Source organism: Tympanuchus pallidicinctus, unplaced genomic scaffold (assembly GCF_026119805.1).
Source record: "Tympanuchus pallidicinctus isolate F22 unplaced genomic scaffold, pur_lepc_1.0 scaffold5, whole genome shotgun sequence".
Taxonomy (NCBI): domain Eukaryota; kingdom Metazoa; phylum Chordata; class Aves; order Galliformes; family Phasianidae; genus Tympanuchus; species Tympanuchus pallidicinctus.
Window position 1 is genome coordinate 64,553,130 of NW_026294769.1, and position 27,945 is coordinate 64,581,074.

Here is a 27,945-nt window from a genome sequence, read left to right on the forward strand (position 1 = left end):
TTTTAAAAAGCACACAGTCAGTAAGGAGACATTTATTCCATTATTTCTGTTTTCAAATTTTTTGGTACAAAGTTTATTTTCAGAAGTTCCCACGTGATCCTTTCTTCTACCGGCTTCTTTTGGGATTTTTCTATCTCTGACTTATTTTCTTTATCTGTTGAAACAAAAGCAGTAGTTGCTACAGAAAGCAATAATGGCAATATTACAAATATTTTACAGCAGCATCCGTTCATCTCATTGCCTCAAAAAATAACAAAAATAAATCCAAAGACAAGATCCGTACTGCCTCAAAGGCTTAGCTTTGTAATACCAAGCAGTGTGCTGCGTTCCCACATGTAAGTTGTACAAGTCCAGCACAACTTCCCAAGTTTGTGCAGAGCCTGATAAATAAGACACAGAAATATCAGTTACGTTATAGTGTTTCTAAGAACTTTTACTCTGTAAAATGTTTGGTCACTCAAAGCTATAAGCTTAATCACGTATCAAAGAACACAGGCAGTGAAGCCCATCTTACTAGAACATATAGTATTAGGCCAAACAAAATATAAGAGGACAAAATCTAGTGGTCACTGAAGCCTCTTCAAAAAAGGTCTAAAACAGAATGTTTCCGTCATGTATCAGAATAAAAACGTAGCGTATTAAAATTTGATCTTTTTTTCTTTTTTACAAGCTGTCTTTTAATCAGTCTTCTATTTACAGTGCAGAACTTCTGCCAACTGCAGTAGTTTAACTTTGGCACAACACTAAGTTCCAATCCTTTTGAGTATTCAAGTCCTGTGTGTGTCCAAATATTTTCTTGGTTTCACGAAAGATTAGGCCCATTCACAGTTAACCAGTTATCTTGAACTTTTTCAACAACTGCTTCCCCTTCACCACATTGGGCAGCTACAAAGGAAAGACACTGTAAGCTATTGCATCACTCGTAAGAAGCTCTTAATTCTAAACGATACTAGTAGTGTTGCTTCCTTTAACAACATCACATACACCAGACAGATCACACAGACTGCTACATACTGGACACCTTCTAAAAACCTTGCTGGTCGTTAGTGAATCGTCTTCCTCATATTCAAATACATAACGATGCATTAACTTAATTTCAATTCACATGTCAAACAGGACATTTAAATATATTGCAATGTATTATAGAAAATTGCAAAGCTCCATCATTTCTGTAAACGAGATCGACACCTGTTAACTCTCCTGTGCACATGAAGAGCAGTACCTAGTGCCACATTTTCTATACAATATAAAGCCTTCCCGGGTCGGGCAACTCATTTTTAGTGCATTTCTGTACAAACTGTAAGCATACATGCAGATAACCAACTAAGCAGAATTGGAAATGCTTCTGTAAGCTGGAACTGGAAGCATGGGGAACATTTCCAAACCGCAGTGGAGCTCTTGTGGTTGGTTGTTTTGTATCACAAATGAAGACAACTCGAATCTTCCGTCATTCTGGCAGATTCTTTACAGTAAGTTTCATTATAGATATCTAATACTGACTAAGTGTAAGGAAATGCTTTGATCAGTGGGGACACAAGCCTTACTTGTCTTACCACATTTTAAGATATGCACAATCCGATGTTCATATAGTAAGGTTCTCAAAAACTTTAGAAACCCCCAAGCCATGTTTACGCCACAGTTCTTCAACCAAGGATCAGTTTCTTTATCCACCACTGCAGTGCTGCCTGCTCTAGAATAACAACCAAAACCAAAGCAAGGCCTCACACCTCCCAACATGCACCAGGTGGGCAGCGGAGGACAGAACCACGGCTAACCACAAGGAGAGCCTAACGGGGCACAACGCCCAGTGCTGCCAGCCAGCCAGCACGCTCCAAGGTGAGGCTGCATCTCACCTAACTTCAGATGGCTCCAGTGTCTGCCAGCCACTTGTAACAGTCAGTGGAGTTTAGGGTGCAGCTCGTCTGATCGATTGTAGGCAGTCAGGATGAGCTGCTGACATGCACTCGTTAGCTATACCCATCAGCTGCTGCGGTGCCTTGCTCACGTGCAGACATTGACATACAATCAGGTGAATCCCACCTTAATTCATGAAAAGTGCCGTGGGATCCACAGTTACCATTCCACATTTTAAATGCTGCATTAAGTCATTCTTAAATGAGTAGCCACTGAAAAAAATGCAGATGCTCTTCACTGTAGAAGGAAAAAACCCAAAAGCTCGAAAATATTGTCTACAAACTGCCTGTGCTTCAAAACCTCCCTTTTCAAAAGTGAGATAATAATACACAAATTCAAGCTACTGAGCACGTACAGTTATAGAAATGTTCGCCTTCTGCTACAGCTTTCATTTCCTACCTAGTTTTAATACATCACAAACCTTAAGTCACTTGACCCAACAAGTTTGTGTCATGCCACATACCACATCTGCTCAGCCCTAGGATATCAAAAGCCTGGTGGAGAACACAGGCATAATGCAGCACTGCTCAGGGCAGGGAACAGAGCCCTGCACTTGCCCTTCCCATCCGGAATTTATATGATCATCACAGGCACTGTGAACACCTCTCAACTGTTTTACTGTTCTTTCATCAATACTATATTTTCATTACTAAATGCAGGCAAAATTATCTTCCAATAAATAATAAATTAAAGAAAGCAACTATATTTCATTGCGCTCTACATTTGTGTGTATTCAGGTAAGGGCAGGGATATTTAACATTACAGAATCTTAACAATTATCTTCTCTCCTTGGGAGATATGAATATACAGAGAGGAGGAGGTGGTGGAGGATGCAAATTGGGACCGTCGTATCTACAAAAGCAAACACTGAGATCCAATTCGAATACACAGTACTCCATTAAGTGCAAAAGGGAAAATACTCCTGACCTTAAACTACAGCTTATTACTCAGCAGCCAGAGACCAGTTGTCAGAGTTACTGCTGTGCTCTCATTTCAGAGGAAAATAGAGAAGGAGGAGGAGAATGTCTGCATGCTGGGGCTTTCTGGCCTTTGGGACTGCATCGCGCTGTGAATCACTTTGCATGGGCTTCAAAAGTCCTTTTTCTGCTCTGAGGAGGAGAAGGGAGTGTATTTGCCTGCCGTGGTGAGCAGGAAGAAAACAGGCTTTTGCCCAAAGTCAGGAAGTCATGCATGAGAAAAAACATTTCATGCCATGTGTGGATTCTGCATGAGTTTCCTTCAAAGTTACAGACAGAAACAATACTGCATATAATGCTGTGGAAAAAAGAAAAAAAAAAAAAGTTTTAAAATCATTATTGGACAAAGCTGAAAAATCAAATGGCCTAATTTACTAAGGTGTATTAGAGATAATCCAGTAAATTCTAATCATGAGGTGCCAGATATCTTTCTTTTGCTTTCAAATCAAAGCAGAAATTTCTACTTGCTAAACACGAAAGACTGCAACACTTGTTCTGTCAAAACAGCAAGAGTGACATTTGTTTTGCTCAGCAAGTTCTAGGTAAGTGAATTCTGCAGGGCAAGCAACAGGCAGTCTCTTCAAGATTCTGCATTTTCCCTTCTTTGCACACCACACAAGCACTCCCTTAGTTCATTCAAAGCAAGGGAGAGTAACTCTGACTTTCTTTTTATAACTCACAACAATCTTGGGGTTATTAAGAGGGTGTCACTGGGAAGCCAGCATTACTTAGACAGAACTGTGCTTTCCATTGTACTCAGAAGCAAGAGCAGAACATGCTATGAAGCACCGTGGCCAAGGACAGTGGATGGCTCACCAGCTGTGATACTGCTTGCTTGCTTTTAGCCCTTCTCCCTCTCGACTCTAGCAAAGGATTACCTTCATCCTCAGTTAACTTTATTTCAAAGACAGCATTGACTAGCATCGTAACATCAGGTACTCTTGGCAGAGACAGCAGATGAAAGAGAAAGCTCAACTTTCGCTCCAGAGGAACTGATGCTCTCGTCAATTCAGGGGGAGAATGAAGATGTGCTGTATCCCCTCGACAATTTCTATTTCTCTCAGACTATGCAGTATGCCTTGGGCACCATGGTAAGGAGCACAGCAGCCTAACATGAGATGAGATGAATCTGGACTAACCACAGTCACCAGCAGTTTTGAACTCCAACCAGCCACGACCACAAGTTACAGACAAAGCAGTCCGTCCTGTCAGCCACCAGCACGCTGACAGCTCTTTCCAGTGCTTTTCTTGTCATTTCTGATGCAGGAGGCCTCTGGAAGGTGTCTCCCTCTCTCCCACAGTACACAGTGCAAATACATACATGCTGTAAACATGAAATAAACTGGTAATTAATGGATTCTTCTTTTAAAACAAAACAGATTATAAGTAATAATAAGTGCATACAACTGATGTTTTCAGATCTGAACTCACACAGATTCTTCTCACCCTTGGCATAATTGAAAGACTTATAATGTGCATCTAGCCTAGAGGAAATGTGGGTACCCTGCATCTCTCATTATCCAACCCAGAGCTTGTTTAATTCAGATCTGCATTCTGAAATGGGGTCTCAATGGGCTGCAAATACTGTTAAAACCACTGGAATACAAAGAACTGTAATGTTTACAGTGTTTGAAAATCCAGATACATCAGCCATCCCCTCTGACCATTTTATGGAAAGAAGATACCCAATCCAACTATATTTAGTCTGATAAACAATGCATTTCCTTTTCCTGTGTTTTTGAGATCAGATGTACTAAGGCCTACCATTATAATTGAGTGTTATTTAACAGAACACTGCCAAAATGGAAAATTTCCCAGTTTAATCATATAATTAACTTGGATCCTTATTTTTCCCATCTTCTAAAGAAGGTTCAATGCAGTGATAACCTACATTAAGTCTCTGCTAACAAAAATGGGGATGTTTAGACAGGTTTCTTGGGTCTTTTTGGGGGGGAAAGAAAATTAATTCTGGCTTGTCCTTAAGATTTAAGGCAATTCCAGATTTTGGTTGCTAAAAGCATATTCCCAAGCAGTTTAAAGATTAGCCTTAATTTTTTCATAAATTTAAAAACAGCATCTCTTTCTCTACTTCCTTGTCACTGTAGCAATTCATGCTGGAAACCCAGATCCTGATCTCTCTTACACCACCTTGCACCCAAAGTCACAGCACTCCAGAGAAACACTGCCAACAAAGCTCTGCTTCTCTCCCACCCCAAAGTCAAGCTGAGGGATTCTAGGCTTGTCCTCACAGTGATAAGCATCAAGAGATAAAGGCATCACACTGTTGGCTGCTTTGTGCCTTGGTTTCACTGACCTGAGTCTTGGATGCCAGGAAACAGTTTGATAACCAAAACTGTGTCACACACATCAGTATTTCTAGCAATCTCAGAAGGTCAGAAAAAGGCTTTTAAGCGGAACATCATCTTGCAATTCAGGCAGCCCATTCAATCAGAGAGCAGAAAGGTAGCTACACGTGTGCAGGGAGGAAGGTGAGTCAGGTAAGTTAACAACACTTCTTTTTTTGTTTTTTTTTTTTGGTCAGACATTATCCCCTTTCTTTTTTTCACCCAGGTTTCACTCACAATCTGACATGAAAAACAGATCTAACATGAACTCCTCTGCTTTGGAAAATCATCACTGAAAGCATTTCCTTGGACTCTGGACAGTCAGTTATCACAGTAAGGAAGAAAGAGTATTTCTTGGAGATGTAGAAGTATTAGGGAACATTTTCTCCACGCTAATCTCTCTTGTAGGTCAATAGATGCAAATGCCTGCAGAGAAGATGTTGGCGGAGGTGTAAAGGGAGCTACTAGGATAGTTCCTGTTAGTGCCCATGTAAAGCAGACAATGCTGGTGACAGCAGCACCAACTCATCATCCATTTTTGATGTCTAAATATAACTCACCCCTAAAAAATACAGACTGACAGAAGCCAGAACACAAACTACTCTTCTTGGAGTACCAGTTTTCTATGATGTCAGATATCTGCATAGCCTAGCTTTCATGAATTTGGCCCATTATTTTTAAGTTGGTTATGCCACTATTTCATTACCTTGAAATTGAATGGCTTTTTATACACATATAAAAAGCCATTCTATATATATATACATAAGCACTTACTCAAGATGCAGATGTTCCCTATCAGATTAGACTACTTTTGAAGTTCAGTTCACGTAGATGAAACCATCTCTACAAATAAGTGTTCACCCAACAGCCCTAAGAACAGGGCTGTTATATCGGTGAGCTCAATTCAGTAGGATGAATTTTAAGTTAAACTTGCACGCAAAACATTCAATTGGGCTACCATTAACAAACAGTTGAACACTGGTTTGTTTCTCATTCTTAAGCACCTAAAAGGCATATAGCTTCATTTTGCTTGAAAATTAAAAAGCAGGTCACTGCCACCGCATACTTGAAAACCTTTCTTGCTAGCACCTGAAGACACTTTTCATCTCTGTATCTGTGTATTCATACAAAACCCTAAGCAATGGTGAACGACTTTTAGGCAGTTCCCACCTCACATTTACCTTAAAATACAGTGTAAGATTTCAAGAAATTACTCATGTTCGTTAGAAATACACATAGCTTCTAACCATTTTCCAAAAAAGTAAAGAATGCACAAGCTAAAAATGAACGTTACTATCAACTGCATCAAGTCTGCCAGGCATTTAAATTAAACTGATGTAAGATATGCTGATTAAATTTAACAAAAAGCATTTTCTAGCAGTAAACTCATTCAGTTAGCTTGTAATTATCAGCAAGAAACATTTCAACACAAGTTCTGTAAACCCAAAACACTCTGAAGATACGCAAAAGGTGCCAAAATCACCTCATTTTCTTAAACCAAGCAATCCTCACCCCTATGTTCATTGATTCCTTTGTCACACTTTTCCCCTTCTCTTTTGAATTCTTTCCTTAAGAAATAAACCCAGGCCTTGAAACCTTTCAGGTGAAGTGATGTTTGCAAAAAGAGATCTTAGGTTTTTGCATTTTCCTCCTTTGCGAGCAGGTAATGTTCTCCTACAACAACAAAAAAATGTGTCTGTGGTTTGTTTTTTGGAATTAAACAAGATAAGGCAATTAAATATTGAGAAGCAGTCACGTGAATGATGAACCTTCCCACTGGTCACGTGGAAGAGGAGGAGCTGAACTGGCGCTGATTTATAACCCCACATGCTCAGCTAGGCCCGAGGACATCCATCTCTGGTAGCAAGGAAGCAAATATCTGTTGCCTGCGCAGACAGCATCTTGCCCACGTTCCTTCAGGTGCAACGAAGATGCTAAGCAGGTGCTTGCTGAAGCTGAAGGCCGTGAAAAACTGTTTGGCTCTTCACCATAACATCAAACCTAATTCACGGGTTTTTGGCTCCCAGGTTCCAAACTGCACATCAATCTGATTTTGAAAGTTTACGCTTAACATGTCGTGGGGGTTCCCAAGTATCGCTATCATCCGTTTCCTCTTCATCTTCCTGATCTTCCAACATTTCATCTTCCTCCTCATTCTCCTCAAACAGCTCTATTCCGAGTTCTAATCTTCTCTGCCTTTCTGCAAACCACTCTCTGACCTGCTCATACCCCATGTGAGATTTAGCTACAAGTTCATCAAGGTCTTGCTCATTAAGGAATTTGTGCTTCATATAGTAGTCCTTCAGGATTGCTGTTCCAGTTTTGAATTTTATGACAGACACGCCTCGGTCCCAGCAATTTAACCTCTTGCTTCCCCGAGGCCTCCCTCGAGGCCTCCCTCTTCCTCGCCCCTTTGGTCTTCCTCTCCCTCTCTTCCTTGAGAAGCCCTGGCCATTCAGACTGTTTGCATTGGCACTCTGGTAATAATAATACCACTTCAATCCCCCATTTTTCCAGGCATAGCGAGTATCTCCAAACCAACTCACAATTTCTGATCTTGGGAGCCCTGTTTCTTCTGCCAGCTTGTTGTATTCTTGTGGAGATGGCCACTGAGTACGAACAAAGGAGCTTTTAAGCATGTGCAACTGCTCTGGTGATTTTTTGCCTATTTTGCTTGGAGCAGAGCCCCCTGATTTTGACCCTGCTGTTCCATCCCCTGCAGATGTTTCTCCAGCTTCTTCTTTCGAGCTGCTGGCATTGCTCTCATTCATCTCAGTTCCCTCCTCCTTTAAGACATTAGATTTCCTTCTTTCCACAAACCAGGCATCAATCTCTCTCCTGGTAAGTTTGGTTTGGGCTCTTAACCTATTCATCTCTTCATCAGTAAGGACAGGATTATTAAGAAAACTTGCTTGGAGGACTTGCAACTGCTCAGCAGTCTTCTCTTTGAACTTCTGTGGGGTGAAGTCAGGAAATGCACTCCAGGACGGCTTGTTCTGTGGAGCAACTCCTGTTGGGGACTCATTCATTTCGTCACTTGAATCGATAATGATGGTGGCACATGAGTCACTGTTGAGATGAATCCCATGGTTATTCTTTGAGTTTCTCTGATTGTAGCGTGTATCGCTGAACCACTTTTTGATCTCTCCCTTCGTCAGGCCTGTTATTTTCATAAGCCTACTGATTTCTGAATCCTGAGGAAACTGATTTTTAAGGTAGCTGACCTTTAATTCTGCCAGTTGCTCCTTTGTTTTTTTTGCTCGCATGCCAAAGGTATCGGGATTCATTAGTGCAGTTTCATTTTTGATAGGCTGAGGGGCTGGAACGGCAGCGACTTGTTTGGTTTCTGCGATAGGCTGAGCAGTGTGAATCTGACTCTTCTGTAGCTGGGTTTGGTTTGGGACTCCTGCTACAGTCAAAGCTATTGGGGCCGTGACTGGTAACGTATTTGCACCTGCAACTTGAGTGAGAACAAGTCCTGGCTGACCAACTATTTGGCATGTCTGTAAAATTGAAGGTAAACCATTGCTGGCAGTGGAAATGTGCGCCGGAATAACGGTAATTGTCTGTGGCACAGTATGCACTGTGCCATTAAATTGTTTCCTCCTTGCTTCCTCCACTTCCTCTGGTGTCCAGCTCACACCATGTTTCAGACGTTGGGCAGAAAACCAGATTTTAATCTGTTCCTCTGTGTACTTAGCTTGAGTGGAAAGAACGGTGATCTCCGACATGGTTGGATACGGGAATTTGTTATAGGTGTTGAGCAAAAGAGGATTGTTGTCCAGAGCAGTATTATAGGTTGGAATGCTGTTTACAGGTATCAGGACTTTGGGGATCAGGTTTGAGTTCTGTGGAGCTGTAACAGCTGTTATAACCTGTGCCACCCCAGGCTGAATCACTGGGGTCACAACCGTGCTAGCTACATCGGCTGCACTGCAAACAACCGAATGGCTCGCTTTGGACTCAGAAACTGCCGGTGCTGGTTGGTTTTCTGCTGCTTCTTCGGAGTTTGGCTCATTTTCCTTTCCCTTCTCTTCACCAGGAATGTCATCGACCACACTGTGGAAAACAGCGATGCGTTTAGTCTCTGTTTTGTTTTTCATCATTTTCATAATAGGAGTTTTGCTAATGGAGATCCCCGCGGAGGGGGCCTCAGAAGGGTCAGCCTGTTCAGCGTTTTCTTCTCTAACGAAACTCCCATCAAAAGTGAGATCATTTACTGTTTGTTCAAAGATTGTCTGATTGTTACGTTTCACCATGGTCAACTTAAAATTCTCCTCTCCAGGGTGGTACTTCAAATTATGTTCTGAGAGAGCATCGTATCTTTTGGTAAGAAAATTGCATTCTACACAAACGTAGGATGAATTTAATACTACATTGGGATGTTCTGAATCCACATGGAAAGTAAACATATTGAGATCTGGAGTCTGAAAAGTACAATATTTACACTCATAACCACCTTCTACTTTATTTGTACTTTTCTGATTGTCTGAATCCACACTCTCATGAACATCCTCTTCACTTGCTATGCTCTCTGCTGTAGGATTATTATCTGCTGGCGTGACTACAGGTGGTCCTTCCTCCAAGTCTGATACCATTTCCAGATCCGGATCTTGCTCGTTGGCTAAGACCATGCACGGTGTTGTTGATTTTCGTTTACTTGCCATGCCTGTTAGGTGAAAGTGATACTGACTGGTCAGATACAGACTTAGCTTCAAGCTCTTCTTGATTAATAATAATGGCTTTTGGTACTTCAAGTCAGTTCTTGTAACGTCTCAACATTTATCCCATTAGCAGCTTTTCTTTTGTAGTGCAATCAGATTAAAAAGGGACAGTTGAGGATGAAATGTTGAGACACTGTTTTAAAGTCCACATCCACCACCTGTGCAAAGAAGAGACAGTATAATTAGTTCAATTTAAAGAGTACATTCTATTCTGATACACAGCATGATTTAATTCAACCCTTTGGTGTTCAATCTTCCACTGTTCACCCCTGAAACCAGCAGACCCATTCCAAGAAGAGATTGATCCTCAAAGCTAGAGTAAGAAAGGCAAATTCCAACCCACTTATTATTGGCTGAAATTTATGCAATGAATGCAACGAAAGGCATAAGACAGAGAATGGCATAGAAAATGTAATCTTCTGTTTCCCTATATCATTTTGGCAGTCTTACTCTTGGGCTGCTTTATCTAGGCTACGACATTCTCTCTCAGCTGCAATGGAAACTCAAGTCCTTCCCATCACAAACTCATCCCCAGTATGACATCTCCACGATGATCTTGTTTGCAATGCCCAACAGAGTGAAGGCTCCTAGAGAAGGCATGTTTAGCGTATTTTTCTACTGCATTAAGTATGTACATATATGCATGCTCTGGGTCATTTCTCCCAAGTTTGAAAGCAGACAAAACATTGCCTTCTCAAGGCACTCCAACAGACAAGGATGACAGTCCTCTCATCCTAGCTCCCCAGATGTCATTCTCCCAGTTGAAGGCCAATCCCAGGCCAATAAATTGTTAGCATGTGGCAATTAACTACACTGTTTTCATGGCTCCATGCATTAGTTGGGACAAGACTGACTGCACAAACTTCACTAGAGAAAAGGGATTAAAGAGTGACACAGTAGGCAGAAGCCAAAGAAAATTATATATTTTCTATTCAGAATTCCTACTTCATTTCTAAGAAAAAACTACAGAAGTACAAATTAAATTTGATGCCTACATAAATTCAGAGAATAAATATGTTCTTAAATTGCCCAGACTGGAGTGAGTTTTTATCCCATGGGGACCATAACTAGTCTATTGGAAATGATGCACAAGCTACTGAAAAGGGTTATAAACTCTGTAATAGTTTCCTTCTTAAAATAAAATGAGACACTGATTTCTCGTGCCAGAAATCCCATAGATTCATGAATTTTTAGATAGCAGGACATCACCTACTTCCCAAAGCAGTAGCATGCTCAAGTGCAAGAGGAAGGTTCAAGCAGCTGTTTCAGAAGGTTCATGAAGGTAACAGCACGTAACAGGTTAAAAACAGAAAGCCAGTTTTGCTCATGACCAAATCTTAAAAGAAAAAGAAGAGCAGTTAAAAGGAAGAGTAAAGAAGTGAGAAGGGGAAAAAAAAAATACCATTTCCACTCCAAACACAAAATTTTCATTATGTGGGCAGCAAAGGCTGTTCTTAACTTCACATTTTTTTCCTAAGGCCGAAGACATTAGTATTCATCTATAGCTACCAGACAGTGCTGCTCTGTAAACTCTGTTTTTGACACTGCGCACATCACCACAGTTTTCTGCAAAAATCCTCCCCAAATGTTTGTAAGTGATCTCCAAATCTACCTGTATTTCTTCTCTGCACAGCCTGGCACAACGGACTCCTTACACCAAGGGTGTGGTTACACAGCATTAAGGACACCAACAGCGCTGACAGATAAATCTTAGGTGATCATCATTTCAGGATTGAAATTATTTAACAGCACCAGACTTGAAAGACACTCGTATTCCACAAACTAGTGCTGGCACTCTGGAAAATAGCACAGAGGTGCAAAAAGTATTTATTTTAATGTATATACAAAGTATGCATCACAGGCCACCTCATTTATCTCTGCAGTGAGAAAACCAGGAAGCAAAGCCAAATGGATCCATTTGTCTCCACGTTCTGAGGGATGAGAGGTAGGGTGCCATTAACTGTGCTGCTTCTGTGTGGGGCCAGAGGGCTCATCACAAAAGGCAGACAGCGGCCAAAACTGAACGCTGAGCAGTTCTCTTGGAGAAGAGCTGGGTGGTATTACCTAATCCTTCTGCCATCTTGAGTACAATTTCAGGAATACCAATTTTCAAAAGCTTCTTGGCAGCCAGGAAAGCTGGCTGAAGTTGCAGTTTGGAAGGTAACTAAGATGCCTTTGCAGTACCCATCCAGAATGGAGAACGTGGGACCCATCAGTATGCGGCTGCCTGCATGGGCACAGGGGCTTGCTGAGGGTCACGGTGGGCTGGCCCAGAGCACAAGTGAAAGAAAGCAATGTTTGACCTCACGCACAATACTGCAGCATGCCTAGATAAAGCTTGAGATAATAAATAAAGTGCAAACCCTGTCCAACAAATCAATAAGCGTTTCTCCCCTATTCCCTCCCTTAGCAAACAACATTCATAGTGCCTATAAGCCTACGTGCAACTGGATCATCTGTGCCTTTGTAGTTTAATCTCTGTAACATGTCCCTTTTTGCTGTGGTTTGGTTTTGCTCACCATGCACAGAAGATTATCCCATTCTTCTGCTGTTTACTGAGCAGGAAACTGTTCCTATACTCACCTCCCTCCCCTGGAAGCATTCAAGGCCAGGCTGCATGGGGCTGTGATCAACCTGGTCTAGAGGAAGGTGACCCTGCCTGTAGCAGAGGGTTGGAACTAGATGATCTTAAAGATCCCTTCTAAACCAAACTGTTCTATGATATTCATTACATTACTTTTTTTTTTCTTTTTTTTTCTTTTTTTTTTTTCCCCACAGGACACTGTGATTTTAGAATCCTGTGTAAATAAGAGCTGTCAAGAGCTACAACAGCATTCACTAAAATCTCAACAAAGCCAGATGTTTGCAACCTTTCTCAGCCTTCTGTCCTCTACAAACTGTACAGAAACCTCCACTCCCTTGCACTGGTTACCAATGGGATTACTTCATCTGCAGCATGCTGCTTGACGTGCTCTTTCACTTTATCGGGTAATTATGAAAACTCATACTTGCATAAAAAATCAAAGCAATTATGCATCACCTTTGTGCTTAAGTTCCTCTAAAACATCCTTTCTGTACTTCTTACAAGAACACCAAGTGCAGCCCCGTCATGTATTTTGTCTTTGGCAGGGTCTGTGACATCCTGTTCCCTTAACAGGGAATGAAAGTAAATTAATTGGCTTGGCGTGGTGTGTGGGACTTGGTTTTGAGAAATTCACCTTTTCTTTTTTCCTTAAAAGAAAGAATCTCACTCTCTAGGTGCTTAAAGATAGCTTTTTTTTTTTTTTTTTTTTTTTTAGTAAATTTGTCCTAAATATTTCTGGGAACGAATATTTTGTTAATTGATGTGTATTTCTCTGCATGTCCTCCTCCTCTGCTCTCTCATTTAATATTGGCCATTATGTTTGCTTGTTTCGTGTCCACAAAGACTACCCCTCAGCCTTCACAAATTCTTAAAGACCATCACTAATGGTCCAGAGTACTCTTTGGCTTGCCCCTTACATACTTCAGGATCAAATATATAAGAAAATGTTTTTAAGGTGTTCTATTCCTGTTTGGACTGTATTTTTATTTCTCTATACTGAAACTGTATTGTGCAATTTGGTTTCTCACAAAGTATTTCAAGTATTCACAATATGCCAAAAGCAGCATCTTTGGCTGGCTGACTTTATCCAGAGAGTTACAGTCAGTGGGTCAATATCCAGGTGGAGATCTCTGATGAGTGGTGGCCTCAGAGGTCCATACTGGGACCAGTACTGTTTAATATCTTTATTAATGACACAGACAGTGGGATCAAGTGCACTCTCAGCAAATCTGCAGATGATACCAAGCTAGGTGGTAGAGCTGACAGGACAGAAGGAAGGAATGACATCCACAGGGACCTGACAAGCTTGAAAGACAAGCTCTTGTGAATCTAAGGTTAAACAAAGCTAAGACCAAAGTAATACACCTGAATTAGAACAATTCCAAACATTAGCACACAACTAAGAGATGAATGGATCGAGATCAGCCTTGGATGTTTCAGCAGATGGAAAAAAAAGGACAAGCTAACAATGTGTGCTTGCAGCACAGAAAGCCAGTCGTACCCTAGAGGCGAAGAATGGCACTTTTTCAAAATCTGGGGTAAAATTACATACAACTGACATTTCTAGCAAAACCAGTCCATAAAAGGTATTTTCCCAGATACAAACAAAAAAATAAAGTGAGTGCAGGCACACATTTTTGAAGGTCCAGGAACTTGCATTTTTATCTTTCAACTGGCAATTGCTCAGGACACAGCTCTTCAGAAATAGAACACAGACACTAACCCCAATTCATTAATAATTTTACTAGGACAGACATCCTCCAGAGTGAAATTCAACACTTAGATGTTGTCTCCGTAGCAGATTTGGATAAAGATTTATGTAAGCATTTTCTAAACACAGGCAGAAACTTCCTGCCTCTTTGATAAGAGTTTTAGAAGGAAAAGACACGGTTCACAATAACAGAAAAAGAAGTAAAAGAACCCGTTTCCAGGACAAAATTATTACTCATCCCTTCCTTCCAGCCTCCAAACAAGAAAAGCTGATGCTGCACAAAATAAATGAGGTTACAGAACACATTGTACACACGTGTTCAGGCTGCATGCTTTATGAAAAGTCATTTTCCCTACTTGCTGCATGACACCTCTATCCACCATACAAAAAAAAAAAAAAGAGGAAAAAACACAAAACAAGATAGAGCCAAACTCAAATAATGCCATTGGAAGAATGTGCACAAATAGGGTAGCTTAGCAGAAGACTGAGGAATGGGAATCGCTTCTAACTTTTAAGATCACCTACATCATAAATTGCCTTTGTCAGCACAGAAAGCTGTGCTTTGTCTTCTTTGTACAGCTTCTGGTCAATCCGCAACAATATGGAACTGTCAGTCCTTTGTTTAGCCCACTCTTAACTATTACCATTCTGCCTGAGTCGCTGTATCCAAGCCAAGAACTATTCTGCACAGAGCTCAGTATAGCCATAATCTGCTCTGATGGGACTGCAACTGTACTGCCTTTCAGTGAGGAAGGCGAAAGATGATGTTTTACTGAGCCAGTTTCTTCAGTTGTTCAACACCTGCAAAGTATAGAAGATATTACTGCTTATTACTCTAAAATAAAACCAAATCTCAGTGTAAACCCCACAATATTCACATTTCATTCCAGTTTTAAAACATGTTCCACATCAAAATGGGAGCAAAATCTATCAGACTCATAGCAGTAGGACTTCAGGTGTGCTGCAATACAGGGGCAAGCTTAAAGTCCTTGCTGCATTAGTTTGCAATGGCTCCCGCAGGCAAATACCAAAAGTTGCTCTACTCCTGCCCACATACACCATCTAATAAGCCAAAACCAGACCTGAGCTGAGGCTGAGAAATGGGAAGTGAACATGAAGCCCTCTGGAGACTAAAAGGAGCCTGCCAGAGAATATATGACAATCTTCATGGTTAACTCCAATCCTCGTTGGTTTTAAAGGATGAGCATGATATCCATCACAGTAAACATCAGCATTTTAGGTTAGAAGTGATCATTAAATGACCCATGTTATCTTTCTCTGCTAGAAAATACTTTCCAGGTACCTCTACAGTGAGCACAAATCATCCTACTGCTTTTGACACAAAACCTTAGCCAGGTTTTAGGTCTGATCACATAAGAGCTACTGATCAAATCTGATAGGTACTTAACAATCACGGGTGTACTGGTGAGCCAGCATCTTTAACATATATGGCTCCTGTTTCTGCTCCTCAGGCACATAAATAAGCAAGTATTTTCTGTTATTTTAGCAGCCCAACATCACATAGGAAGGTCTTGATTTTTAGCCCCCTACAGTATTTAATTCACACTGTGAGCACTCAGTGCTTTTACCATCTCTGCAGGATCATTCTTAAAAGTAACAGACCTGGCTGATATAAATGTCCGTCATATCCAACAAAATGGGAGCAGAGTTGGAGACTGATTTTTCTGCATAGTTACGGCTATTTTGTTTTGCTTGCTGTGCTGTTACACTGAAAACGGAAAGGAAGAGGAAATAACATTACTGACCTGAAAAGACTGCAGAATGCATTTTGGGTTGATTAAGCATTTAATTCAACCCCCAAAATGTTTGCTTCAGGTTAGCTTTTAAAAACCATAACAGTTAAAATTGATTCGTTTTAGAAACTGTTTATGAAAAAGTTTCTCCTTAAAACATCAAAACAAAAGGTTTTGTTCTCCTGGATTTCCTTCTTTAAAACGAAGCAATCTGGCACAGACACGACTTCACAAAATGTTCCTTTCAACTCAAATGTGCGTTTGTTTTTTTTCTTTCAGCTGAAAAATTTCTAGAGACCTTATCTTTCCCAGGCCCTAGCCTAGTGCTGGAAGTACCAGACCTTCCTTTCACTTCCTGGAGCTCGTGTCCCCAGGCACCTTTCAGCTTTTTCGGGGAGGAGCGCAGCAGCCCTACAGATGGTCTCCTTTGCTAGATAGCCCAACTCATTCTCTCATCATCTCGTTGCTATACAGGAACCCCCGCGCTGTTAGAGGTGACACAGCTCAGCACAGATTGTCTCCCTCTCCTCTCCCCCTCCTCCACCGGCTGAAACTAACTGTGCATGCCCTCATCACACTGCAAACCAGATTCCAGATCAGCTGCTATTTGCATTCGTTATTATTTTCCCTTTGCTGTAGTGAAATGAAATCTCAACGGCAATTAACAGGCTTGGGAGCTCTCTACCCTTAAACAAGTGGGACGAGAGCTCAGGGCTTGCTAGCTCCCAGAGCTTCTCCACCTGACACCAGGCCAGCACCGCGCTGCTGCATGCCAATGTACCAACCTACTCAGAGGAGGGGAACCCACTTAAGGCAGGTGGTCTAAGGAAGCATGCAAATGTGCATGACAGGCATAAAACTACTATCAAGAGCAGATGACAAAACATCCCGTAAATTTTACCTTGGATACTAAAAGGTAGCAATACATTACGGCCCATAATTCTGCCAAATTCTTTTCTTTTTCTCCCGTTTTCCCTCTCTCTCTCTGAAAACAGCAGAACACTTTTCTCAGACCTCAGGGCTAGATCCTTGCCAAATCTTGATTCCTATGTCAAATCCCTGAGGCACAGAGCTGTTCAGGAAAAGATAAAGTGGTTCGTACAGAGTCTGCCTCACTTCTATCTCTTGCTTCCTTCTTCACTTTCTGCTCACTTTGCTTTTGAACCAGTTGAACGTTTCCCCAAAATTCAAGGAATTTTCAAAGAAAAACAGCCCTAAAGCAGAAATAAGTCAGAAATTCTCACATCAGAGATCTTAGGAAAACAAAAACAAGGACTTGGAATGGACTCACCACAAGATGCTAACACGCACTGCTACATACTCCATGCACAGACTTGAATACACCAGAATACAGATCCTGGATTTAAGTAATTTGTAAAAGATTCCAAAACATTTGAACATAAAAGCATGAATCCAGTGCTTGTAGGAGCCAGTATTCTATGAATAGAAATAAGCACATACATGGAGTGTCACTTGAAAAAAAAGATCCTACTGTACAAACCTAGTCCAGCACTTGTTGAGATGGACTTTAAGGCTGCCATCAAGGCTGCAACTACTCTTCAGAGCCACACAGGCCCTTTGGGCTTTTGCTCACCTGCACTTCCTTACTACCCCTTCTGCATGCCCCAGCCTCACCTGCTCCCATCCCACCCCTTCTAAAAGGCTCCTACAGCACCTCAGCTCCACTTTATGAGAAGATCAAAGACTGCACTACACAGTTAAGTCTTCTGTTTATTTTGTCACATGCTTTGCTTCTCCACTTGCAAGTCAAAAACATGACTTTGTGGCTGACATTTCAGATATGTGTATCTTTTTAACATGGCTTCCAGCATCATATATCAACTTTACTGTAAGGCAAGTTACATAATTCAAGGTGAACAAAAGCTAAAATTCACCTGGTCCCCACTGACAGACTCCTCCATAATGGTGACATGTATACAACTTTCTGTCCATGCCTGCAAGCACAGCTGACCTTCCAGAATTTCTTCAGGATGTTATCCTCCAGCCTGATCCAACACTGATCACGCATCCACACTTTTCACTTTTCACAAGTATGAAACACTTGAGCTTCCCTCTCCATATGCAGGGCATTCAGACTCTGCCATTAAGTGCAATACCCCCACTGCAGTGCTGAACTACCATCAAGATCAAGACGAGAATGTGAAGCTTGCTTACATTGGTGAGTATCACAGCGCAATGCCAACATACCCTCGGTCTGCTCCTGAAGAACTTTGGGGCACAGCCACGGCAGTTACAGCATCTCAGTGCTGGCTATGGAGTGCAGGCAGTTGCTGCAGAGGTTGTGGAGATGTACTGGGAACTTTAAAGGCATTTTAATTCTTGGAAGTTTTCAAAACTTGGCAAGACCCAGAACAGCCCTATCTAACTTCAAAGTTAACCTTGTTTTGAGCAGGAGGTTGGATTAGCCAATGTCCAGAAGGGCCGTCTGTTCTGCTTTATTTCTGGTTTAACCCTGCAGGTGGCTGAGCACCGCGCAGTCGTTCACTCAGTCCCCCACAAAGCGTCCCAGTGGGATGGGGGAGAGAAGAGAGAGAATAGAGAAAAACAAAGTAGAACTTGTGGGCTGAGCTAAAACTGTTTACTAAGAGAAAAGGATTCTCCTAAAACCAAAACACAGAATCGTACCAGACACTCCGAAGAAAACAATTCCATCAATTCCGTGATTCTGCGATCCCAGCTGAAACCAAGACATCCCCCTGTGATTTGGGGATGCATCACCTCATAACAACAAGCGAGGAGGCCAGACTGAGTTGCCTGCAGAACCAGTCTCTGCAGGTCTCAACCACCTAATAAAACACCACTGGGTTCCATGCTAACCTTTGCAAAAAGCGAAGCATTTTTATTTGCAACAGTGACCCGACTCCATCCTCCTGCTGAGCACTGTTCTGTACTACTAAGATGCTCCTGCTGATTTCTGTGGGAGATAGCGTCTTATTCTGTGTACTCACAGAGTGGATAAACACTGTTTACTGCCAATGAGGCCAGTGACAAAAGGAGTAAAAGACATGGGAATACAGAGCTTTCCAAGGATAATGAGCTGAATAAAAAGCTGAATCTGGAAGTTCAGTCACCTGGGGAAGTCAGAGAGATAACAGTGTACTCAAGTTACCAGGGAGAAATAAAGGCTTTTAAAGGAGCCAACACCCCTTCCAGGCTCACTCCCCACATTCTGACCACATGCTTGACTTCCTGACTTAATTTCCCCTCTCTTAACTGCCCAGATCCCCATTTGTAATCTCCACCTCCAGTCTGGGAGCTGCCAGAGGTAGAACAGGGGCTGCACCTTTTTCTGCTTTCCCAGAGCTGTCAGTGGTGTGAGCTACTCTGGCAGAAGGAGCCCAGCTGTCCTGGCAGGGAAGAGAGAAAGTGGATTAAAGAAACAGGCTACTTTATTTCACCTGTCTGCCACGTACTGGTATAATCATGGAAAATTAGGACAACAAGATTTAAGTGAAAAGTATGCAGTTAAATAAAACACTGTGCTTCAAATGAATAGCTGCAGGGCTTTTACATTAAGTTTAAACACAAAATCGGATTAGTTTTGTTTTAAAATATACAGGTAATTTAAAGCTGCATAGATATCCTAGGGTCAAAACAGTGTTCTGACTGATTTAAATGAGAACTGACAGTAGAATTTTATTTAAAATACCATGTGTGCTACGAAAACAGACTTAAGAAGCATGAGAAAACCTCAAGAAAATTGCATGCCACAGAAGATAGCATTGGGGGCCACGCAGGAAGAGAACAATCAGTGTTGCATTTAAGCATGCTATTATTTAGAGGAGGAAAATCAAAATCAATTAATTAGAAACACTTTGTTAATTTATGATAATATTTTACGAATGCACTGAACACATTCCCTCGTAAGTAACACCTGGTTTATCAACATTAAAGCAGTCATCTGCATTTAAGTGCACTGATCACTGGCTGAAGTACTGTTCTAACTATAAACAGATCCATTTTTATTAATGGAATATAAAAACGAAGAAAAAACAACTTGGTTAATATATACATATTTTCTTTTTAGATGCCACTTGGAAATTCTTGATGAAAACATGGAATCAGTGGCGACTAACTGTATAGAAAGCCATTCACTTTGAAGACAGTTGCACTGAGTGGAGATGCAAATCATTTTCTGAATGATAAGAGAAGTTTCCACTCCCTCAGAGCTGAAAAAGCAGGACATTTTATTTCCTTTGTAAGATCTCCAGTTAGGATTTGAGCACGAGCTCCACTGGGACTAAAACCTGAACATACATGGATATATCACCACAGAAACAATCAATGTAATCTACTAAGTGTAAGTAAGTATTGTATTTTGACTCCTTTATGGGTTTTTAAAAGCTTCAACAAACACATATTCTTGTATATTCTCCATATTTACAGCAACTAATTAATAATACAGACACATTATGCTGCTTAGGCAAATTTTCAATTAAATTTTAATTTCCAACCAAATGTAGCCTGGCATAAATTGGGAGTGACAGGAGCTAATCGTCGTCTGAAACACAAGATATGTGTAACTCACTATTTTCTAAGAAAATGATGAGATGTAAAAATTAATACTGTGAGTAACTGAATGCTGAGGTAAACACCTGATAAAATAACACTTATAGAGAGAATTTATCCCTCTAAGCAAAAGTCTGCAAACAACCATGAAACCAAACAATAAGAAGCATTTGCTATTTATGAAAGATATCAAAAGTCCAAATGCAGTTCAAAACTAGAATAGATCATTTAGACCAATGCTCCATACGTTCAGACTTAAACTGTGGTCAAATCTCCCATATTAAATCATTTTGATTTCGACCAGTTATTCCAATTCCCACATATTTTAAATGTTTTTGAATTAATGCATTTGTTAAGTCACTTCCAGGGCAAGAAGAGGAACAGAAAAACGGGTAAAGAGAGGCAAGACAAAGTGTCTAATGTCATTATTAAATCAACCAACTCCAAGGAGTCCAGGATAAGACCAGGGTGTGGTGCTGAGAGAGAATGTTTATGAGAGTGTCCAAGTTTAGTATAAGAGAATAGGCAGGCCTGGAAAACCCACAGGAATCAAACGCATCTGTTGTTGTAGGCAGCCCCAGCAAAACGTTACTGGTTTGGTGGCCTGGGGCTAGATTCCCACCCTTCACCCCCAGCATCCCTTTCTTTTTTATTTTTTCTGGACAGCCAAGTACAATATTAGCTTGTCGGTTTCTTTTTGCCATCGTCAGGATGAGGCTGGGTGAGAATATTTTGTGTCTAGACTAATAAATGTTTGTAAGGGTTTTGCAAGACTGGTTTATGGGAACAGAAACCCCTTTTTGTTTTCTGCTGGAAAAAAGCAGCATTAAAAGCAAATGAGCGCCATCATGCATTTGTTTTAAATTGCACATTACAGCACTGCTATTTTATGTGCAATCAATACATAATTTGGAAGAAAAATGCTTTTAAAATTCAGAGCTATCCCTGAGCAGCTAAGGTTCTCTTGGAAACTGAAGGAGGAGTCTGAAATTATTGTTCTTTTGTTTGCATCCCCCAGTGGGAAAGGCAGCACAACTCGAAACCACGGTGCTCTGAGGCAGCATGAATCATTAGGAATAAAGATCACCCCTCTCATTTATGCATTAGATATTAAAACTGAATCTAGGACAAAGGTAAACCAAACAGGCTCCTACCTTCCCAAGCAGTTATCGGGTTAAATAAAATATCAAAAGGACTGTATAAATCCTGTGACTTCCTCTACTGAAATCAAAAAACAAAGATACTTAATGTTCTGTAAAACACGGACCATCGAGATCCCAATTACAAGCGTCAACTTAATCAGTGGAAATTACTGGGATACCCACGGGCCAAAACCTACATTTTCTTTTTAATATTTGTTTAGGAGGGCGGGGTATTTCAAAATGAAATGGCTGCCCGTTTCTATTTCACCGCTTTGGGTGGAAATGAGCGAATCTTTCCACGCAGAGCAGCACGGAGTTGCTGCCCTGGTGTCAGCGGGCGCTGGGCCCAGGCTCCCTCAGAAGCCGGCTGCCAGGCCCGAGCGCAGCGCGCTGACAAGGGCACAGTCCGGACAGGCTGCACACAGCCGCTTCATGGGGATCGGCTCCAGAAATGGGTTGCTTAGTCCTATAAATAAGGGAACAGACTGACATTTTGCCCTCAAAACTAGCTCATGCCCATACGTGCATGGCCTAAAGCGCACCGGGAGTGCTGGCTGCTCTCGGTCAGTACGCACGTGTGATCACACAGTACGATCATTTGCTCTGTCATCAGCCCCACAAATATGAATGCACTGGAAAGCTTTAAAGTCAAATTTCAGTGCATGCTGAAAGAGAAAGCATCTCCCTTTCTATATTTCAAGACTAAAATTAGACATGTATTTCTAAGGATGTACATACACATCTATTTCCTCAGAACGTTTGCAAGGAGCAAATTTGTTTTATTTGTTTTATTCCAATGTTACTCTTTTCTCGCCTCTTCACTCCTTCCCTCGAAAGGAAATAAACAACTAATATTAGCATACCCCTATTTTTCTCCTGGCAGAATTCAAGAATTAGAGTATTAAAAACAAAAACAAACAAACAAACAAAAAAAAAAACCAAAGGATGACCTGACAAGAATCAGATCTAAAATGCTAAAATGCCTGTTTGCGGATTGTAAAATGAAACACCCAAAGTTGGAATCATCCCCTAAAAAAAAAAAAAAAAAAAAAAAAAAAAAAAAAGAGAGAGAGAGAGAGAGAAAAGAAAGAAGAAAAAAAGCCTCCTTCCATCACAAATTATTTCTGTTCATAAAATCAAAAACATTAGTTCTCTGCTCACCCACAGCCTCCTCCAGCACATTTAAATAAACCACGTTAAGAAGCAAAATTTGTAAAACATTTGTCAGATGGAAGGAGTAAAGTTGTGTGGGTTTGTATCGTATGCACACAGATGCCTTCAAGACCAGCAGGTATCTGGTATGGGCACCAGTTCCCCCAGCACTGACCTCACAAAGCACCTTCTCCAGTCCCCATCCTTACAAAGAACCTCGTGGGAGAGAGCCCTAAGTTTCCAACACAACCAGGCTGGATGCAGTGCGGTGCTGAATGCTCCAAGAATTCCACCATCCACGCTACAAATGTGTTTCGGCTTGCTGAGAATCCTACTGAGAAACAGAAACCCCTGAATTTTCATGCTTGCTTCATCCAGGCTCACTGTGCAACTGCTGCCAAGAGCTGAACTGCTGATACAACTCTGATCTGCACAGCACCCTCAGCTCCTGCAGATGTTGCTGATGGCAGCTGACCTATTTATAAAAAAGCAGCATTTTCCTATTTTGAAAGAAGTCTGAAGATAACTAGGAATGGTGACTTTTCGAAGAAGCACACAGCTGCAATGAAGGTTTAACCGCCACGTACTAATAACTGTTCCTGCCTGATTCTTCCAAGTGCCTCTCCTTTACTCTTCTGATGACCTATGACATTCCTACATCTCATTTTGTCCCACTGAGCTAAACAGAGCCCAACATTCATGCACAGTTCCCTTAGGAGAGTCTTAAATTCAACGGCATGTTGATGAACAAAGCATGTCTTTCTCTATAACGCAGGGAGAAATACAATCACATCAGTATCATAACCTGCTTAGGCTAACATACCTCAATTTATAGGAAAGCCAAGCATAGACATCTCCAATAAGACAGCCTGGGACTACACAAATACACATTTGCCTCTGAAATTCTTAGCATCCTTGTAAGGTAAGTCAAACCTATAAGGAAGAAATCATGCCCTAAAACCAATACCACGTGTGCCTAACACACAGCACTCATTATGAACTGGCAGCTCTTTCTGGCCCATTGTACGTGGTTCTTAAGATGCCCTGAAGATTCAGTGTGTGGAACACGTGGAGCTTTTACCATAACCACTGGAAAATTCAAAAGCTCCTTTCTGTCCTTCTGCCTGTGGGGTGGATTTGGCACTCAGGCTGTGCACAGAACAGCTCTGGCTTTGCCAAAAAGCGAGGGCTGGTGTTACACACGCCTCACTGCACAGCGCCGTCTGCAGCTGCTGAAACAAAGCTGTCAGCCTTCAGGGTGCTGGGGACCAGCTTCAGTTGCAGGTGCCCACATTAAGGTCCTTCATCCTCTGCTGGGATCAGTGAATAAGAAAGGTGAGCAGCAGATTCCAAAAGCCACAGGGGAGGGCCAAGTTGCACAACGTGAACCTAAAATACCAAACGACTTTACTGAGTGGATCCAGACACAGTTTGAAGCCCATTCTTTAGCAGTAGAACACACTGGGCTCTTTTAGGCGTGTGAGGCACAGCAGAGTTCAAACTTCCGAAGGGTTTTTCATTGTTAAGGTACCCCATGATCTTCAACATCACTTAAGGAGTGCAAAAAGTAGCAACAGCTTTGAAGTTCTTTACAGTTTTTCCCTCCAGTGTTTTCCCATCCAGCCACATCTGCTGCTCCTTCAGTGGTCAGTAGTTCTCCTTTCAGTGCTTGAGTGTGATGATGCACTTTACACAACTCAAGGTAACAGTAAAATAAACAATGCACTCTGCATCTGCATTCCTTAAGAACATACTCCTTATCAGTGAGTTCTACTGAACTTTATAACAGTTACTGCAACCTCAAAGCACTGAAGGATAAGAGAGTGTCACACATCTCCCCACACGTGATGAGAGCAGACGTTTGCTGTGTTCAGACAGACTTCCAAGGCTGGTTAGAAGAGATCCTGTTGTACACAATATGCTCCTGTACTCTGCAGGACATCAGAAAATTATCAGTGGACATTGTGAAGCACCTCCCAGAAAGACACAGAACTGGAAAAGAACCATCCGTTAAAGCGATGCGTAGGGCAGGACTACAAAATGCCATCTGGCAATAGGGTAAGGAAAGGCATCATCATTGGCGGCTTCCACCTCCACAGAGAAACAAACAACTGTTTGTGCAGTAAAGTGGTTTGAATACTCAGGAAGGTCCCCAACTAGCAGAAAAAAAAACAACACCAATAACACAAAAACCAAAACAAAAAAAAACACCGAAAAAAACCCCCACCCTACATGATGAGTTGGAAAAAAGACAATAAATCAGAATTAATAATGAAAATAAAGATGCTGAAAACATAAGTAAACATCTCCCTGGTGCAGGGAAGAAAGAAGCATCCCGAACACCTGATTTGACAATATGAGAAAGTTAATTAAAAAAACACAACACTGGATTCTTATGAGCATCTGTTCAGCAAAGGTGCTGCCACTGATGTGTTGAAGGACAGATACATCATGTACCTGAACACTGGGACTTACACTGCTGCCTGGTGAGGAGATGCTGAATACAACAGACAGGGAAATGGTACTGTATTGACAAGGGCATGACAACTCCGAGGCAAACCATCCTGGCAGTTGTGGATCAGTGACCTCATACTCAGAGCACAGTGGGACAGGGCACACCGGCCATTAACCTGCAGCAGGGAACAGCACGTCCAGGCCCTCAGCACCCAGCCAAAAATGCCTGGAGTTTCCTCCCCCTTCAGACTGTTAGCATTCGTGACTTACACTCATTAAACAGACGCTGAAACAATCATTCTATCAACTTGGTGACAGCCTCACGATTTCTAAAAACTAAAGAAATCAAATTCATAATATAGAAACACTGCATTTAGCACAGGGAAATCCTATGCGACAGAGAAAGGGAAACTGATCACTGAAATAAAGGTTACGCACGGCCTAGCTGCAAGCGGTTATGCCCTGATTGCATTTACTGTGTGCAAACAGGACAAAAACCAGTTTATACTGATTTAGGGCTTCACAAGTTACAGTTGCATAAGAATGGAAAAATTCTTAAACTTGGGGAAAGATTTAACATGGTCACATATCTTTGAAGTAAGACTTTTCTAAACCCAAAAGTCACATCCAACCAAAATGCTGTCAGTGTTTGCAACAACTTGATGAAAACTTGAAGCAAATTTCAATCCTCTCCCTCAGGCTATAAGGAAATGAGCGAGGGAAATGTGGGAAAGCTGAAGGATAGCAAGGAGCCCAAAGTGAAACGCTACAGGCTGCTGAGGCAGGGAAACAAGGAAAGTGTTTTGGGTACCTCAGGAACAAAAGGAACCCCAACACAGCTGTCACTGCTGAAATTCTTCAGTGAGGAAAAACTTGCAGAAGGCAGAACAGCTCAACAAGCAGCTCCAGCACTCTCCAGTGATACGCTGGCATGCAGGAACAGAATAGGCTGTTCTGTTAACTGCCACAGAGCTCAACGACACCAGTTACAGCCAGACACCAAAACATCAGAGAGGTGACAGAGAGGAGAAGACCAGGGAGCACCCTAAGGAGGCTATGAGCAGGGAAGCACCACACGCTCTATCTCAACAATACGCATCTGGAACAGTCCGTCCATGCAGGGATGTTGCCATAAGGCAACAGCAAAGGGCTTCTCAGCCAAGCAAAGTTACACAAACCCCTTGCCTGAAGTCAGCAGTAAATCACCTCGCTTACAGCAAGCGGCACCCGTTGCACTCTGGCCTGGGGAACTCTCATAGCAGGGCTGAGGTACAGCCTCGCTGGCAGGAGGTCAAGGCAGGAACAATTGGGTTCTGTGCATGGTGTGTGCTCGGTCACAGCTCTGCACTGAGGGCAGCCCTACAGTCTGCAGCACACAGCCAGCACCCAGCAGCGGAGATGGGCTTCTGTCAGCACCCACAGGTGATGGTGTATGAGAGCCTACTGTGCACACACACAAAACAGCTGCTGGTAAAAGCCAACCAAGCAGTTCTCAGAATCCCGCTCTCATTTCTACCTTTAATGGGCTCTTTGTGTCCACCTAACAACTTTCACAACAAGCTCCGCTTATTTATGTAACGTTTGCAAGCACTAGGACATCCCCACCGCGCTCTCCATTGCAAAACAGAAGGCATCGATCGCAGCTCGGAGAGCAACATCTCAGCCTGAGTTACTGCCCGCGGTACCGGGACACAAAGCAAACTCCTCCACGGTTGAAGCCCGAGCGGCTCAGAAGTGAAGCACGGGCACCTGCCAGAGCGCTGCCCGCCTCCGTGCGCGGCTATGGGAGCGGGTGCCGAGCTCCAGCCCCGTGCATCCTGCTGAGCGCAGAGCCGGGCATCGGGGCGTGCCGCGGGCATCCTCAGGAGCCAAAGAGGCATTGCCCCGAGCTCGGCGGTTCGGACGACAGCAGCCCGAAGCACCTGGAGGAAGCCCACCAGCCCTCGGCAGAAGCCGGCCAGCCGATTCAGGCAGTGAAATGAAAGTTCTCCGCTCTCCTTTCCAGCTGACAACTCCGCAGAATCCTCCTCCATCCCACGGCGAGCGACAGCGCGCGCAGGCTGCCGACTTCGCAGAGGCAGGGGAAAAGCGGCCGGCAGGAGCTGCGCCCCGCAGCCCAGCGCGGGCTCCTCGCCGCTCCCCGCACATACAAACGCCCGCTCCACGCCCGCACGCTCCGGGGCGCGCGCTCCGCCACCAGACAAAGGGGAGGCGGCGGGCGGGGCCGGAACACCGCGCCCACCCCGCGGGAGGCAGCGGCCCCGCCGGGCCCGACTCCCCCTGCCCGCCCGCCCCCGCGGGGCTGGAGCCGCCCTTTCCCCGGGGAGGCGCCCGCCCTGCCCCGCCGGACAGCGCCGTGCCAGTCGCCAGGAGGAGCGGGCACGCCCCCGGGTGACCTCCCGCCGCCCTGAGCCCCCTCCCCGCCGCAGGGACCGCCGGCCGTACCTGCCGCCGCCGCCGCCGCCGCCGCGCCGCCTCAGCCCGCGCCGCCCGCCCGCCTCCTCCGCTCACGGCCGCGCCGCCATCTTGCGTCTCACAAACTACTGCACTTCTTTTGGGGCGGGGGGGCGGCGGCCGAGCCGGGAACTCCCAACGCCGCCCGGGCCGTCGCCTCGCCGCCGCCCGCGGCGCGCACTCGCATCCTCCCGGCGCCTCGCT

At 43.0% G+C, this 27,945-nt stretch overlaps 1 protein-coding gene across 15 annotated transcripts; it reads right to left on the minus strand.

Annotated features, from left to right (window-relative positions):
• Positions 1-16: 16 nt before the first annotated feature.
• Positions 17-27,894, minus strand: ZHX1 (zinc fingers and homeoboxes 1). 15 transcript variants are annotated; one of them, XR_008211220.1, is made up of 5 exons: positions 23,009-25,368; positions 19,314-19,377; positions 14,900-15,056; positions 6,749-10,118; positions 17-154 (listed from the first exon to the last, which is right to left on the minus strand). XR_008211220.1 is itself a non-coding variant. In XM_052703969.1 (4 exons), the coding sequence occupies exon 4, from the start codon at positions 9,901-9,903 to the stop codon at positions 7,279-7,281; it is 2,625 nt and encodes an 874-aa protein (XP_052559929.1). In that variant the 5' UTR covers positions 9,904-10,118; positions 14,900-15,056; positions 19,314-19,377; positions 23,009-25,368; the 3' UTR covers positions 17-7,278. The 15 variants fall into 15 exon arrangements, 5 of the variants coding, with proteins under 5 accessions (XP_052559929.1, XP_052559932.1, XP_052559933.1 ...); XR_008211218.1 differs by having other exon boundaries at positions 17-885; XR_008211215.1 differs by having other exon boundaries at positions 17-4,215.
• Positions 27,895-27,945: the final 51 nt, after the last annotated feature.